This window comes from Poecilia reticulata, linkage group LG4, assembly GCF_000633615.1.
Source record: "Poecilia reticulata strain Guanapo linkage group LG4, Guppy_female_1.0+MT, whole genome shotgun sequence".
Classification (NCBI taxonomy): Eukaryota; Metazoa; Chordata; class Actinopteri; order Cyprinodontiformes; family Poeciliidae; genus Poecilia; species Poecilia reticulata.
In genome coordinates, this window is record NC_024334.1 from 11,554,276 (window position 1) to 11,570,653 (window position 16,378).

General features: G+C 36.0%; 2 protein-coding genes across 3 annotated transcripts; one reads left to right on the forward strand and one right to left on the reverse strand.

Annotated features, from left to right (window-relative positions):
- Positions 1-668: 668 nt before the first annotated feature.
- On the reverse strand, positions 669-8,584 carry LOC103463338 (uncharacterized). Of its 2 annotated transcripts, XM_008406623.2 has the most exons (13): positions 8,379-8,584; positions 8,120-8,304; positions 7,741-7,850; positions 6,672-6,763; positions 5,673-5,782; positions 4,203-4,373; positions 3,832-3,941; positions 3,487-3,578; positions 2,685-2,782; positions 1,553-1,668; positions 1,166-1,352; positions 957-1,042; positions 669-855 (listed from the first exon to the last, which is right to left on the reverse strand). In XM_008406623.2, exons 2-13 carry the CDS (start codon positions 8,283-8,285, stop codon positions 727-729), a joined length of 1,467 nt encoding a protein of 488 aa, XP_008404845.1. In that variant the 5' UTR covers positions 8,286-8,304; positions 8,379-8,584; the 3' UTR covers positions 669-726. The 2 variants fall into 2 exon arrangements, with proteins under 2 accessions (XP_008404845.1, XP_008404846.1); XM_008406624.1 differs by lacking the exon at positions 8,379-8,584 and having other exon boundaries at positions 5,673-5,795; positions 8,120-8,212.
- A 1,067-nt stretch (positions 8,585-9,651) lies between these two features.
- uba52 (ubiquitin A-52 residue ribosomal protein fusion product 1) lies at positions 9,652-12,584 on the forward strand. The gene is made up of 5 exons (XM_008406622.2): positions 9,652-9,740; positions 10,149-10,260; positions 11,322-11,408; positions 12,091-12,193; positions 12,424-12,584. The coding sequence occupies exons 2-5, from the start codon at positions 10,158-10,160 to the stop codon at positions 12,515-12,517; spliced, it is 387 nt and encodes a 128-aa protein (XP_008404844.1). The 5' UTR covers positions 9,652-9,740; positions 10,149-10,157; the 3' UTR covers positions 12,518-12,584.
- The last annotated feature ends 3,794 nt before the right edge of the window (positions 12,585-16,378 follow it).

Genomic DNA, 16,378 nt, shown 5'->3' on the forward strand with positions numbered 1-16,378 from the left:
TTGACCTGGTTCTTGCATCACTGGACCTTTCTGGCCAGAACTGTTTTGGTTGTTTTTTTTGCCAGGTTGTTGAACTGCATGTTCAGTTTATTTACAGCTGCTCACCTGCCTGCCAACATTTCCCTCTTTTTTCATCTTCTCAGGCTCAGGGCTCTGTTATTGCTTCAACATGGTTTGTTTTTATGGGCAGATAGTAACCTTCAATGCTCTGAAATTTACAGTGTAAACAGGGTGGAAGTGCAGGGCAGCCAGGAGGGGATCCTTCTGCCAAACAGTAACCTTCTTAGCACTTCTAAATGTCTTCAAGAGGAAAAACCACATTAATATTTGAAGCTACTTCCGTTGAAGGAGATGATAAGGGTTTATGTTTAAGCTAGAGCAGTGGCTGCACTCTGCTTCAATATTTCACTTTTCTGGGAATTGGTTTATTTGGATTTTAAGAATTTCTCTGCAGTTTATTGGAAGAGAGAAGTGTAGCCGGGTTGGTGATGTGAATAATTTAAGTTACTAAACTGGAGGATGGTGTGCTCCCACCAGCCCTGTTCAGTCCACGTTAACCAAACTCCTGCACCAAAACAAACAAACTCTGGTGCGCTCAAAAAGCTCGATCTCGGTTCGGTTGATGTGATTTGAAAGCATTTGTAATACATTGCATATTTGCTTCTTAATGTATTGACACTGTTCAGAAATATTTATTAGGAACTGCAGTCCTGCTGTGATTCACAGTCATCTCAGCTTAACTTGGCTGTGGCGCTGGTCGTACGGAGTAGGCAGCGGGAACAACGGTCTGACAATGTAGTCATCCTTGTGGGTTGTGCTGAAATTCATGTCACCCAGCGGGAACTTGAAGTTGGTCTGTTTGGTTTACAGAGAGCAGATTAATCATATTCCTGCCTGGAGCTTTTTTAGTGAAAAGGTGAAAATCTGATGAGGGATTTTATTTTGTGATTCCTCACCTTTATCTGCGACTCACACGGCTGCTGTCGGGTGATCTTCTTAGGCTTGTAGTCCGCCATTGTGATGGTGATTTTTGGGCCCAAATCTGAAAAACAAGCAAATAAACAAATTATTATTATTATTATTATTATTATTATTATTATTATTATTATTATTATTATTATTATTTATTTTTTTTAATTATTATTTTTACTATTACTACACATACCTGGTCCGGTCAGTATGTGACTATTTGGATAGGTAGTTATTTGGGGTTGATCTACTTTCTGTTGGATGTTCTGCTCAGTTTCTTGCGGTTTGTAGCTTTCTTTTGACTCACTTTCTGGGCCAAAATACACGTTACTTTTCGTCATCAAGTCGGGATCGGGTAAACACACTGGAGGCCGTGAGCCGTTCTGTTGGTGTGTGAGTAAATGTGACACTTTCAGATTACTGAAACAGAATAATCTACATTAAATTAAATAAAAGTCCCAAGCTCTATGAAGGGCCCCAAACCGGCCTTATATGAATTTAACAGTTATGAATTAAGAAGTATGTCATGTTTGTGGTAATATAAATACATAAAAACTGTAAAAAGTAAAATTTGTAACCTTACACTTGAGAAGAAGATGTTGTTGGTGGTCAAAGGAATATTTTCTCCGCTTTGCTCCTTGTTAGTGCCAAAGGGCAGAGAGCTGGTGCGCTGGTGATGTTTTAATAGGACAATAGGCTCTGTAGTCAAGGAAACAAAATTTGATCAATTAATGTGCTAATATTTTATCAGTTGACTTGATTTATTCATAAAATGTTGCTATGTAATGTGGTATAGAGTGACACATAATTTTTTTTTTGTATTTTGTAAAACTTTAGTTGCGTTGAGTCTAGAAGTAAATATAGCTGGAAAATTTGTTTTAACGCATCTACTGACATGAAATTCACACCAGAAACCTTCTTAAAGCGAGACTTATTCACACTGTTGGAGGATTTAGATTTAAATGTTTTGTTTTTTTTTAAACCAAGATTTTTCTTTCTGGTAGAAAATTATATGTACAGCTCTCAAAAGCAACAAAACAAAGTAAAATGAGTGTCACTTAAAACATCTTTATATTTTATTTAAAAAAATTAGATGTTGAAGATAGTTCAATAGTGCTCCTCATCCAACGCTTAAAATGTTTATTTTTCGTTGTTTATCCTCGTTGCAAAGAGAGATAGAGTTTGAGGAAACTTATATTGTTCGCTTTTTGCAGCAGAATGACTGGGAGCATTCAGGAGTTTAAACATCAACTTCAACTGGTGTCAAGATTTTGCAAAAGCAAGGATGCTGAGGTCTTTACAGAGGTTTTTGTTTTAATTGATTTGTATAAGATAAGAGCTGGCCTAAACCAGCTCTTATCATCTGAACATAATAGCAGGATCGTTTTCTAAATTCTCTCAGCTGGTTTCTTTTAGAGATTCTTTCTTCCCATGTTGTTCTATTTATTACACATAATTTAGGGCCTAATTTTTGCAGGTTTCTTTTTGTGGGTAAATTTCTTTGGTTATTGTTGGAAGACATTGTTGGCCCATTAGAAACATGTTTACTGAGAAAAACTACATATTCAACACTTTCTACTCGCTGTAAACGACCAAATGTTCCACAGTTTCACTTTTGTAAAGCAGCTGTCTGTATCTAATTCACTGAGTAAACTGCATTATTATATCAGGAAGCCATTTCAGCAGGACAGAAGTCAAAATGAGGAAAAACGTACCAACTGTGTGGGGTTTAAAGTCATCTCTGCAGGTGGTCCACCTCTCCTTGTAGTCATATCTAGGTCTCACCTCATTCTGATATATCGGCTTCACTGGGCTGGAAAAAAGTTTCAATCGTTATTTTGATCATTAGAATAAATAAGAAAATACAAGATGACCAACATTTTTTAAAAGCAACAATAAGATTCCAATTTATAAGTACGTATTTAATGGTGCCTAACAATACATAGATATTAAGGGTTTCAGTATTTTAAATGTTTTTCCTTTTTATTTGGTTATTGCAGTAAAAAGTTGTCAATCTTAAACTGGATAACTTTTCTCCAGTCTCCTTTCGGTTGGAGAAAAGTTATCCTTTAAGTTGGATCAGTTTGGACTGATCCAACTTAAAGTTTGGATCAATCCAAACGTTAAGCCTCTGTGGGGTTAAAGTTTGGAGGCTTCAGCTCTCTTGCTCCTTAAAACGCTCTTTCACAATCTGAACCTGATCATTCCTGATATTGATGTCCCGCTTACATTGATGCAGCCATGAATGTGAAACAGAAAAGCACTTTTCAGACTCAATTATCTTTTTTTAAAGATCCAAAGTCTGTTCTTTATCCTCCCTGCTGCAAACTGAAGCAGTTTATTGAGTTTCTTCACTGCTGAGTGAGAAGACAGCACTTTAATCCTTTCACATTCATCTATTTTACTTCCTTGAAAAGGATTAGTTATGACTCTAATTTATTTAAGTTTTAACATTTCTCCCCCTGACTGTTCATGTTATGAGTCATTTACAAAAAACCTTCCAGAAAACGTTCTGACCTGTTGACAGAGATCTGAGGGTATGCACTTGAATATGATGTCAGTGTTTCTGAACCCTTTGCGGGATTACCCATACAGACGGAGGAGTAATGCTGAAAAACAACAAGAAAAACTTTTAATCTAGTGTTAATTGTAGATTTCTATAAGGTATTTTCACCAGAAACAATTCTTTCATACATTTTTACATTTAAAGCTGATCTGATCAGCCACATTTTAGTTTATTAGTTCTATAATAATTGACTGTCTATGTAAATCTGTTGTCGGTGCTGCTATGGAGAGTTTCTGAAACAATAAAATTGTCTCAGAAGTGAATGTTTTTATTTCCACCATATTTTTGTGTAGTACCCTTTCAGCTAGCTCCACTGGTTGGACAAGATGCTTCCTATAGGTGTCTTTGTATTCGGAGAGAAACTTGAGAGTGCGTTGATCTCCTTGTATTGTTGGAAAACCTTCTTCTACAGAGAGAAAAAAAACATGATTTGACATTTTTGTTAAACATTACCAACAGCAGGATCAAGAAATACACCTTGCTGCAATGATTTTAGTGTTACTCATTACAAGGGACATAAGGTTAAAAGGTTAATTGTTCAATGTTTAACTTGTTGTTGGTAAACTAATCTTAGCAAAATCTGGTAAATATTCAAATAAATCCTGTGGTCATTCATAATTTAGCATGGCTTTTCATTTAAATCATGAAGCAAATGTGAACAACATACCTAAATGACTGACTTTGGGTATTACCAGTTTTGATGGTGGATGTGGAATAAAGCTGGCTTGTGTCATGCTTATAGGAATATCTTCCACCGACTGGATGTTCATTTTTGGTTGAAAGTCGCTAGTAGCTCTCTGGAGACGAGTCATGTCCTTGGAGGAGGTTCCCTGAAGGTCTGCAAGCATGCTAGAGTTATCCTTGTGCAGGTTATGCATGACAAAATATGAATCAGGACACCTGTCTCAGGTATGTGTGGGGTACCTGAGCTGTTTATGGCATAAAACAGCTCTAGTAATCTGACTATGATATGAGAATTGCTTTATAAATACTGACTAATTTCGGTGGTTTCTAAGCTGTTTTGTAGCTTATTTTCAGTATTAAGCCTTTGCACGTGACGTCACGTTCTTCAGAACCATGATGGACGTCAAAACAACCAATGCGCTCCTGTAAAGCCTGTCAAAAAACCAGACATCTCTAGCCTAATATAGCTTTTATTTAGTTGATTTCACTTTAGAAATGGTCATAGGGTGCAGTGCGGTTGACTGCACAAACAGACAAGAATGCAAACCAAACTTGTCATTTTACTGAATAACTTTTAATGAGGACAGATGCTCCGGTGGCGGCGAAGGACAATCATTCTGTCAAATCGCGTTCAGCAGCGAATACTTTTTACAAGATAAAAAGACTATCGTTTTATATAATTAATAAGTATGAGTAGGAATATATAAAATATTGCATAATGGTAATCATCGGTAACAATGGAGACAATGACGCACCGTCATGTAGCCTAGCATGTATGGAAAAAAACTGGTTAGCATCTCGTCTTTTGTATGTTTTTAAGGCTGCTCCGATATAAAGGGAAACGCTGTTTATGACATAGTGATATAAATCATGTGGTGGGAATTCAGGCAAAGTCAGTAGATAAACACATCAGGAGGGAAGAGATATGGGTCGGTTTGTAAGCTAGCTGTTTCTAGCTTCTGTAAATCCCGCCGTCTATGAGCCCCAACAAGGTGTGTTACGTTCACAGATAAATAAGCTCGATTCGAATAAGTAGAAACCATGAATAAACTGGCAAAAACAACTTGGGAAAACAACTTAAGTCGCTCTGTTCAATACTCCTGTATCTCCCTACCGACGTCTATCATGGCGACTCGACTGATTAAGTGACTAGTTGCAAAGGGTCAATATTTTCAGTGATTTTTTTTCCAGTGTAATTTCATTTATTGAACATGATATGCAACCTATTTTTTGTTTTTCTTGCTAAGTGTAGACTACCTGTAAGTTTGATTTGGATTAGCCCGTGAGAAACATATTTACTGAGACAAATTAACATATTCAACACCATTTTTTCTTCACTGTAAATGGCAAAATGCTCCACATTCATTTTCCAGTTCACTTTCATCTTGTTAAACTGTATCATTGCATCTAAAAGCCATTTTAACAGCTAAACTCATAATAAGTAAAAACATACCAATTTTGTGGGCTTTAAAGTCATCTTTGAAGGTTGAGGTCCAGCAGTCTTTAAAGACATCGCTCGTGATGAGCACCTTACTATCTTTCTTCTTCGGCTCTCTGCGATAACTATTCAATTGTTCTTTTGTTAATTACAAACAAGAAAAATACAAAATCATCTACATTTTTCAAAAAGCAACAATAAGATTCAGAATTACAATAATTTAATGTTGTCTGACCATAAAGAAAACAACCATTCACAGTGATATCACAAACAAACTTTAACTTTACACCATTTGTAGAAAGATTTCAGTGTTTCAACGCAACATACCAAAATGTTTTTTCTTTCTCTTTTTTGATATTGCATTAAAAATAATTTTTCTCCAGTCCACCTTTAATTATCCTCTGAGGGGTTAAAGTTTGGACTGATTTATGCTTCAGCTTAATGTCTGTTGCTCCTTGAAACGCTCTTTCACAGTCTGAACCTGATAATTCCTGATATTGATGTCCTGCTTGCACTGATGCAGCCATGAATGTGAAACAGAACAACTCTTAACTTAACGATCTTTTCCTTGAGAGTCAAAGTCTGTTCTTTATCCTCCCTGTTGCAAATTGAAGCAGTTTATTGAGTTTCTTCACTGCTGAGTGGTTTTCTTTAAGGCCAAGCAGCACTTTAGTCCTTCCACATTCAGAAATGTCCTTTAGCCATTGAATCTGTTTTTTACTTTCTTGAAAGTGATGAGTATTCAAGTTTTAACATCTCTCTCCAAATTTCACCACTTACAACAGTAGTTTTGGTGAATTTTGTCAGTTGTTTGAGTGACAGCATAAACCTTTAAGGTTTGTTATTCTCTATATCTGGGATAAATAACTTTGAGGTGAAAAATACTAAGCATTATTGTAATCTTCTAATGACAGATTATTAAATTTTAACATTGTAAAATTAGTGGAAAAGACACTTTTAAATTAACTGAGTAATTTAAAAGAAACCTTCCAGAGGTGGAGAAAAGTTTCGTACCTGCTGAGATTGAGGTAGGGGTATGATGCTGTGTAGACTGTTTTTGTTTCTGAACGTTTCCCAGGATCACCCATAATGATGGTGGAGTAATGCTGAAAAACAAACGGAAAAAACGTTTAGTAAAAATAACTCTAATCACTTATTTTATCGTAGATTCCTAACTTAAATTAGTTCTAATAACATTTTATGGGCTACTGGATACACAAATATCTGCCAGGAATAGAGAAGGAAGGAAGGAAGGAGGAAAGGAAGGAAGGAGTAAGTCAGTAAGTTAGTGAGAAAGCAAAAAAGAAATGTAGTTAGTTAGTTAGTTAGCTAGTTATGTAGCTAGTTAGTTACTTAGTTACTCAGTTACTTAGTTAGTTAGTTAGTTATGTATGTGGTTATCTGGTTAGTTGATTGGTTGGTTTGTTAGTCATGTAGTTAGTTAGTTAGTTAGTTAGTTAGTTAGTTAGTTAGTTAGTTAGTTGGTTGGTTGGTTAGTTAGTTAGTTAGTTAGTTAGTTGGTTAGTTAGTTAGTTAGTTTTGCAACAACTAACTGTCAGATATGTCACACTTGTGTCTAATGAACACAAACTGTCACATCCATTTGAAAAGAAAACTACAAAAAGCCGTCTCTACCTGAAGGCCATTTTCTGCTATTTTTTTCCAATTCACAGACTGGTTGAGACAAATGAACACCTGTATTCTGGGTTGTATTTATATCCCAGATCAACATAAAAGTCATGGATTATTCATTTGAAGTTCATAGAGACTGACAAAGAAAACATGACCAAATTAGGTGAACAACAAATAAAATGTATCAAATCACAACTCTCTTTTCTTTTTTTTACTGATTTGTGTATTTTTATCAATCCTTAAATATATATAAATTGTGATCTAAATACAAACTAATCAAGAAACTGAAAAGCTCCTTTGGTAGTTTATTTAACACACTTATAATGTTGAATTTCTGTGTAACTGTTATCTGTGCTGCTATGGAGAGTTTGTGAAACAACGTCAGCTGTTCTCCCATTAAATTATCTCAGAACTGAATGTTTTTATTCTCGCCATAAATCTTGTGAAGTACCTTTCCAACTGGCTGCACACGGTGGAGAAGATGTTTCTTATAAACATCTTTGTAATGGGAGGTAAAGTTGAAATTGCGTAGATCTCCTTTTATCGTTGGAAAACCTTCCTCTACAGAGAAAAAAACAACAACAAAACAAAAGCATGATTTGATGTTTGTTAACCGTTGCTGACAACAAGATCAAGTAATAAACCCTCACTGCAATGATTTTAGTGCTACTCATTACGAGTTACATAAGGTTTCTAAGAAGTTCAATGTTCAACGTTTGACTTGTATTTAAAAAGCAAATCTTGGCAAAAACTGGTATATATTCAAATAATTCCTGCAGCTGTATGAATTCATGAGGCAATTTGAAATAACAAATAGGAATGTGACATACCTAAATGTTTAACTCCAGGTTTTACAAATTTTGATAGAGGTTGTGGAACATAAGTGGCGTGTGTGATGGTTTCAGGAAAATGTTCCATCGACTTGAATATTGTTGCGTCCGTTGGTTTAAAGGTTTTGACAAATAGCTGATGGCGAGTTAATCCCTGGGACTCCATGGTAAAAGTCTCCCTTTGCCTGAAGGTTTGTAGACATGTTAGAGTTATTCTGCTGCAGGTTATCCATGGAAAACGATGCAGCGGGACACCTACCTCAGGTATTTGTAGTGTCTAAGCTGTTGATACTCTGAGAATACTGTTCTGCTGCTTCCAAGCTGAAAGTCTCAGTCTACCCATATGCAAGTTACATTAGGATATGGCTAATTTCTGTCTCAAAAGATCTTAAAAGGTCCTTCTTGGAGCAATGCTTGTTTGCTTAAGCCTTGTGGTTTCAGAGCATTTGAAAAGTGCTACAATGCCTCACCGTGGAAACTTCTGTGGAACATGCTAATGTCGCTTGCTGCTACTGCAAAGAAACAAACTCAAGACATGGTGTCAAATAACCTGTCAAAATGAAAACAATAGCAAACATTTTTCATTTTTATTGTGTGTAAATCTACAAAGGGACATGTAGCAATAGGGAGGTGGCAAAATCTTTTAAACCAAAGGAAATACAAATATGATGCAACATGATGTAATGCACCTTTGCTCATGCTTCAATCTCCTAACGAGACTTTTTCAGTTTTTTAAATAATCTAATTAGAATGAAAATGCGAGAATACAAAGTTAAAGAACAAAAAGCCTATTAGAGATAGCAAAGGAAAAATTATACATAACATTTTTAAATAAATTTCAGTATTTATACTAGTCTTCATTGTAAATATCAAAAGTATATTCCTTCAGTGGACAGTTTAGTGATTAAAACTGGCTTGAATATGACAAAATTAATTATATATCTACAAATTAAATTTGACTTCTTATTTTTTGCGGGGTAAGTTGGAAGTGGGAAAGATGGTTTGCATCTTTAAGGGAGTTAATTCACCAGTATCATTTAGACATAGTTAATTCTTTTTACCGTTATAAGGCATTTGTCATGGAGATTTTTAAAAAATAATATCGTTGTGCTTTATTCGTGCATAACGACATTCTGATTTAAATTCCCCTTCAATAAACAAGCTGAGAAATATTTTATGCCATTTGCCGTATCCACACCTGAAAATATGTGAAAAATAAAGTAACTATATATATTTAAAAATATATATATTTTCAAATTTACAGCGACCCAGGGAGCTAAAATAAATGTAAGTCTATCCAACCTTTTACTAGCTATTCTACCTAGCTACATTTGCTCTGCCACGTAAAATCAATAACTCCATGGCAACGGCAGAGGTCAGTCAAATTCCATTTCAGTTCAGTAATATTTCAAATCATAGCAAACAATAACAAAAATCTAAAAAATGTAAAACAAAATGTATGGATGCGGTGAAATGTTGATTAAAGATTAAAAATGTTCTGTAGAAAGGGAAAAAAAAATAATACTGTCTTTTCCTCCAATGTAACCAAGAAAACGGAAGTGACGTAGATCAGCGGCATCTTCTTCCGCTCTCTTTTCGGTGAGGCTCAGCTATCGGCCGGGTGGGTACACGTTTTGTTCGGTTTTATTTTAGGATTTTTAACTGTACTGAACACTTTTATACAACAAATATTTTGTTGTGTCGTCTATTAAGTTAAAAATCGTTCCTGTTTTGTTAGTATTATTAGTGTTTTAGGTAGAGAATTAGCGTTATCGTATTTAGATTTTACGTTAACGACAGGCATGCGGTGCGGCCCAACAACGAGTTCACCGAGCTAACGGCTAATGCTACGTTTCATGTTAGTCTGTACTGGCCCTTTAGATACGTCTACATCATTTTAGATAACAAAAATATGACCAGCATGAAGCTCAGCATTTATGTAGATTGTGTGTAAGAATAATGTGAACGTTGTAACAGCTTTGAAAGAGCTGACCGTACGCCATATCTGACCTGAGTTTGTTTCCTCCAGCCTGCAAACATGCAGATCTTCGTGAAAACGTTGACGGGGAAGACCATCACCCTTGAGGTTGAGCCCAGCGACACTATCGAAAATGTCAAGGCAAAAATCCAAGATAAGGAAGGTGAGACCTAGCATCTTCACCGCACTCAGCTGTAGAGAAAAATATCTACATTATTTTCTACTCGGTCATTATCACAGATATGTTGACAACATTTCTAAAGATGTCAAAACAAATGTCTTAATCAGGAAGAGGATTTAAGCAAATGTTTATCTAAGTTTAAATGAAATCAAAGTGTGGGATAATTTATTGCTCAATTTGAGCTCAGGATTTAGTACCACAAAAAAGCTTTTTCAGTTTACCACAAATGTCAGTAAATTGTCTTCAATCCCTTGTTTGATTTGGCCAAATTGTCAAATTAGTTACAGAGTAATGGGGTATTTTGTTTGTCAATTTTATTTACTTCACAGCTAAGGCAATGGAAAATACCAAACGATCTGGGTTTGTTTACTTTGTAGCAAACTTTAAATCTGTAACAAGAATGCAACCACAAACTATAAATTTGTCCTATGGCCTCACACTGTACTGCATCTGCTTTCAGGCATATTACTAAGTCATTTATTTTAGCAGTCTTGTATTTTTCCTTACAGTTTACAGTAAAAAAAAAAGCTACAGCTGCAGGTTTTGAGGTGGTTCTGTGGGTAGTGCTGGTGGTCACCTTCGTCTCACTCCGTGTTGGGACTTTTCAGTTCATGGCGAGGTGTGAGGAACGTGACAGGGGTCCTAATTGTTTAGAAATGTTTGGTATTTACTCATTTTCCAGGTCTAAGTACGATTAAAAACACAAAGTGTAGAGATGTTGGATGCATTTTTTCTTCTGTTGTCTATGGAGCAAAGGATAAAGGTTGCTCACCATTTCATATTAATTTGTGACTTTATCTTGGTTTTATTATTATCATCAGTGTTTGTTTGTGGGCTTACTGGATCAATGTGTATGCTCTGAAAAATTAAATACTGCAAGTAAATATGCCATCACGTATCTCTGATGAAAATGGAAAAGTGAAAAACCTCAGAATATTCAGTCTGTGTTTTAATCAGGGTTGGTTTATATACATTTCTATACATTTTAAGTGATTTTTAAAATGTTATGACTCAGTCATTAAGTAATTTGTTTGTGTTTGCAGGTATTCCCCCAGATCAGCAGCGTCTGATCTTTGCTGGAAAACAGCTGGAAGATGGACGCACACTGTCAGACTACAACATCCAGAAAGGTGAGGCCTGAATATCCCAAAATGCACAAAAGAACTAAAACACTGACTCATGACCTCATAAGCCACGGTAAATAATCTGTCGGTTTAGGTTGTGTCAACATTAGAAAGATCTGTAGATCTTCGTGCAGAAATATCACCAATATTAAGGAATTATTTAATTAAAACAAGCTAATATATCTTGCAGGAAATTTACTTATAAGTTAATTTTCTCTTATTTCAAGTTTACCAAGATATTTGTACTAAAACGAGGCCAAAATGGCTTAGTGAGATTCTGTGTTTTTACAGTGTGCTCACATACACCGTCTCATTGCTTGGCAGGTAAAGGGATGCTGCAGGGCTCATGCATTGTTACCGTAGCGACCTCAGTGCTGCATGTCTGCTGAGATCACAATTATTACCAATATTGGTATTAATAGTGTTGAGCAGCACAAAGTATATAAAGTTAAGCTTAATCTTTCTGTGTGTGTGAATACTGACAAASGTAAACAACTAAACTTGGCACAGATACATGATGAAGTGCAACGTGATTCGACGCGAGACAAAAATTCTCGAATTCATGCGGACTCAGCTGTAGCTTCAATTTAAATTCCTCCTGTAAATGTACCATATAAGTATTTTAAGTTGTTTGGGAAATAGTTTTGAAATCTCTCTGAGGTATAAAAATGTTTTCATTGTGTTCCAGAATCAACCCTCCACCTGGTCCTCCGTCTGCGTGGCGGCATCATCGAGCCGTCACTCAGACAGCTGGCCCAGAAGTACAACTGCGACAAGATGATCTGCCGCAAGTAAGTCGAGTTATGCAGAAATTTGCACCATTATGTGCAAAATTGGTCTTAAGTCACCATGTTCAGACTAAACAAGTTTGCATTTATACAACTGAATATTAAGATAACTTTTAATCTTAAAATAAATTTAGTTTTTCACTTATTTTAATTTCCTGACTTTAATTCGACCTTAACAGAACTACATCCTTCAGTGTTTGAACTGTTGAAAAACGGATCATTTTTCCTCCCAGGTGCTACGCCCGTCTGCACCCTCGTGCTGTGAACTGCCGCAAGAAGAAGTGCGGACACACCAACAACCTTCGCCCCAAGAAGAAGCTGAAGTAAAACACTTTGGTTGGATTGGCACTGTGCGCCATTTTGCGTTAAAATAAATAAGAAAATTATGCTTCCAGGCTGGTGTGTGTGTTATTCAGTCACTTTCCTTTTGCATAATGGTGACATAATTACCTGGAATAAGCCACAGCTGGTCCAATAAACTATTATTGCTCTCCAAATGTTCTCAGACGAAGATGGGTGAGGAGTTCGTATTATTTCTGTTCGCAGAAACTTTCCTTCTCTGTCCTGGATAACTCACTACAGGATTTCCTGGAGTTTGTAACTGAACTTTAACAGAACTTACTGGTCTGAGAATTATCAGTACAGAAAACATCACCTGGATGAGCTCATCAAGACAAAACAAGGAAAGAAAGCAACTACTTCAGCAAATGAATAAAAATACAAAATGTTATGTACTTTTATATTTAAACTGGAAAGTATTTCACCAAGTAGTTAAATGAACCTTTACAGCATGTTACAAATCCTGAAGATTTCATTTCTGTAGAAATTGTAAGACACAAATCATATTTTTCCATTGAAAGAACCACAGCAGGGTTATTGCAGGGCAACGTTTTAATGTTTAAAACAGCTCAGTACAAATATAATGAAATCATCTCAACAAATCCCATCAAAGATTCATTTAACGCTGATAGTTTAGACGTCGGCTCACTTCCTGTTGGGCGACTTGCTTCTACTCCATGGACAGTTCTGAGGTATTTGGAGTCGTGTTTAAAGGTTAAATATGTCGGACAGAAGGAAAGAAAACCTGGAAAAATAAAATTTAATGGAGGCGTACATCGGATTCCTTCAGGCGGAGTTTGTTTCTGTTTATGAGGCTTCAGCGGAAAACCTTTGGCTCTGCTCTTGCAGGTAGCGCATTCTTTTATGGTCTTTATACTAATGTATGAAAGAAAAGATAATTTCATGTTACTGCTACATCTTTTGTCTCCTAATATTTCAAAAAGTATATACAGTCACACACGAGGGATACAAAATGTTATTTTTACTCCATTACAAGCAGATTTAGAGGGGAAAAAACAGCAAATTTAAATACTCCAAATGTTTAGTTAACTTAGCTCTGATAGTTTATCACAATCTGCATGTTAAATATTTGAATGTTGACTAAGCCTACATGAAGTCTGGTCTGTTAGCAGTAGAGGGCATCCTGCCTGTTTCTGATGAATCTACAAGGTCGCTGTGCAGAAGTCAAACAGACGAGGCTGTTCTGACGCAAATGTCTGACATTAACCTTGCAGAGCGTTTTTTTCCCCTTCCCTCCCTTACACAGCATAAAAGGTGGCAATTCATCATAATCTACTAACATTATAAAAAAAATCATTGACAGGTTTTGCAAAGGTCTCAATCTACACAACTTCTGTTTTCTACAAGCAGGCAGCTCTGTTGGCGTGTTGCTGGATCGGTTGCAGGCAGCAGCTGAGTTTTGATCCTTGGATTGGTAACGAGGCTGAAGAAATGTTTGTAGTGTTAATGTGACTTAGAAAAATCAGAAACAGCTGAGATTTTATTTCAACTAGAAGTCAAATGACCAAATCAAAACTCAACATGCAGCCACTCGTACCACTTAATGGTCCCATTTTGATGCACAATTTTGTCTGGATTTTATAATGTGGAAAATGAAGTGGAAGGAAAATAAAAATGTGAATTAGATGTGAGGAACATCAGTTTTCAAGTTTCCACAATGATTCTCAATTTAATTCAAGTCCGAACTTTAAATAGGCCATTTTAGGACCTAAACCCAGGTGAAGTGAAGTTTTCTTTAAGTTCATATTTTTTTCCAGAAATAAAAGGTTGACAGCATGATGCTGCCACCACCACGGTCACCCTTTAGATGGTGATGCGCTCCATTAGTGTACTGCAACTCTTAGTGTTTTCCATGTCTGTAGATTTTGGCATGAAGTGGTTAATGAGCAGTATGAAACTTTTACAAAAATAATAATTTTTTTTATACATATCTGTTAAAACTGTCACCATGTTGTGACAGTTTAATACGACAGATAATCTGTAAAAAGATCGCTGCAAAACAAAAAACAAAACAAAACTCTGCACCCTATTTGTACCTATACAACTGTCATGGAGAAATCAATAACCCATCAGTTGCAAAGAAGCCATAAAAAAAGAAGAAATCGATGGTTTTTGTGCATCTGGAGTTCACATCTTACGCTGACAGATGCCTCAGCTAAGTACCACTTTACTACTGCGTTGTGCCGTTTGGACCTGAGGCTGCACTGCAAAAATATTAAATATTACCAAGTAGTTTTATCTAGTTTCTAGTGCAGATATGTATTACACTTGAAATACGGCAAAACTAAATTATAAGTAAATTTTCTGCAAGATATAGGAGCTTATTTTAAGTAAATAAATCTTTAATATTGATGAAAAAGTGCTAGTCCCACTACAGATTATTTCACTTATGGGAAAAACGTCTCGTTTTAAGTGAAATAATCTGCCAGTAGAATTACTAGTTTTTCCTCCAATATTAAGGAATTATTTAATTAAAACAAGCTAATATATAATTTACTTATAAGTTAGTTTTCTCTTATTTCAAGTTTACCAAGATATTTGCATTAAAACGAGACCAAAATGGCTTAGTGAGATTCTGTGTTTTTACAGTGCGCTCACATACAGCTTCTCATTGGTTGGCAGGTAAAGGGATGCTGCAGGGCTCATGCATTGTTACCATAGCGACCTCAGTGCTGCATATCTGCTGAGATCACAATTATTACTAATATTGGTATTAATAGTGTTGAGCAGCACAAAGTATATAAAGTTAAGCTTAATCTTTCTGTGTGTGTGAATACTGACAAAGGTAAACAACTAAACTTGGCACAGATACATGATGAAGTGCAACGTGATTCGACGTGAGACAAAAATTCTCGAATTCATGCGGACTCAGCTGTAGCTTCAATTTAAATTCAACACTTTTTTTAAGTTACTTTTTTTTCTTTCCATTTTTGGCTGCAGATTTCCCATCCCGGCTCTTGTGCTCAACGCATCGATGAACATGAATAATAGAACAAGTTGTGAGAAAGAGCAGTTCTTATAAAATATAAACAGTTTTATGCTGGCGATCCTCGGAGCTGGAGCGAGTTGTTGCATCTCTCGAGTTTGCTGATATGCTGGCTGGTGTGATCCTGCTGCCTGTGGCTGCAGGTCAGGGTGTTTGTCTTCGTGTGTCCCAACCCTGACCACGCTCCTACTGGGTGCATCTCCACAGCCTCATGGCAATTAATGCAGGCGTTTCACTTGTAAGTAGGGCTGCAGCAAACAATCATTTTAGTAATCAATTACTCTGGCGATTAATCGGGTGAAAAAAATGGGCGCATTCTGCAGATATTTCATTTAACCGCTTTTTTTTTTTTTTTTAAAGATGCAAATAAATAATCCAAGAACAAAATAAACATTTTATTGCCTAAATCGCACAAAATTGCATTCCTTTAGCATACGCTTGATCATTTGTAACAAAGAATGCATCTACAGTGAAAAAATTGTTAACTGTTATTTTTTGATTAGTAAAATTATACTGACACTATTTTTTAAAATAAACATTGCACGTTTAAAAATTGTGACGTTTTTCTTTTATTATTATTATTATTTTGAATGTCTTCAAATCTTTGGAGATTTGGAGACATTCAAAATAAAGGATAAAGAGTTATTTCTTTCATCATTGCTTTTGTCTTGATATACCGTAAGTCATTTTGACGTTTTGGCTAACGTTCGCCGGACAAATGAAATATCATTAAATATCCGGAAAACGTTGTTTGCTAACGTTCGGCAGGCTAACGTTCGGCAAACGGTTAACAGGCTAACGTTCGGCAAGCGGTTAGCAGGCTAACGTTCGGCAAGCGGTTA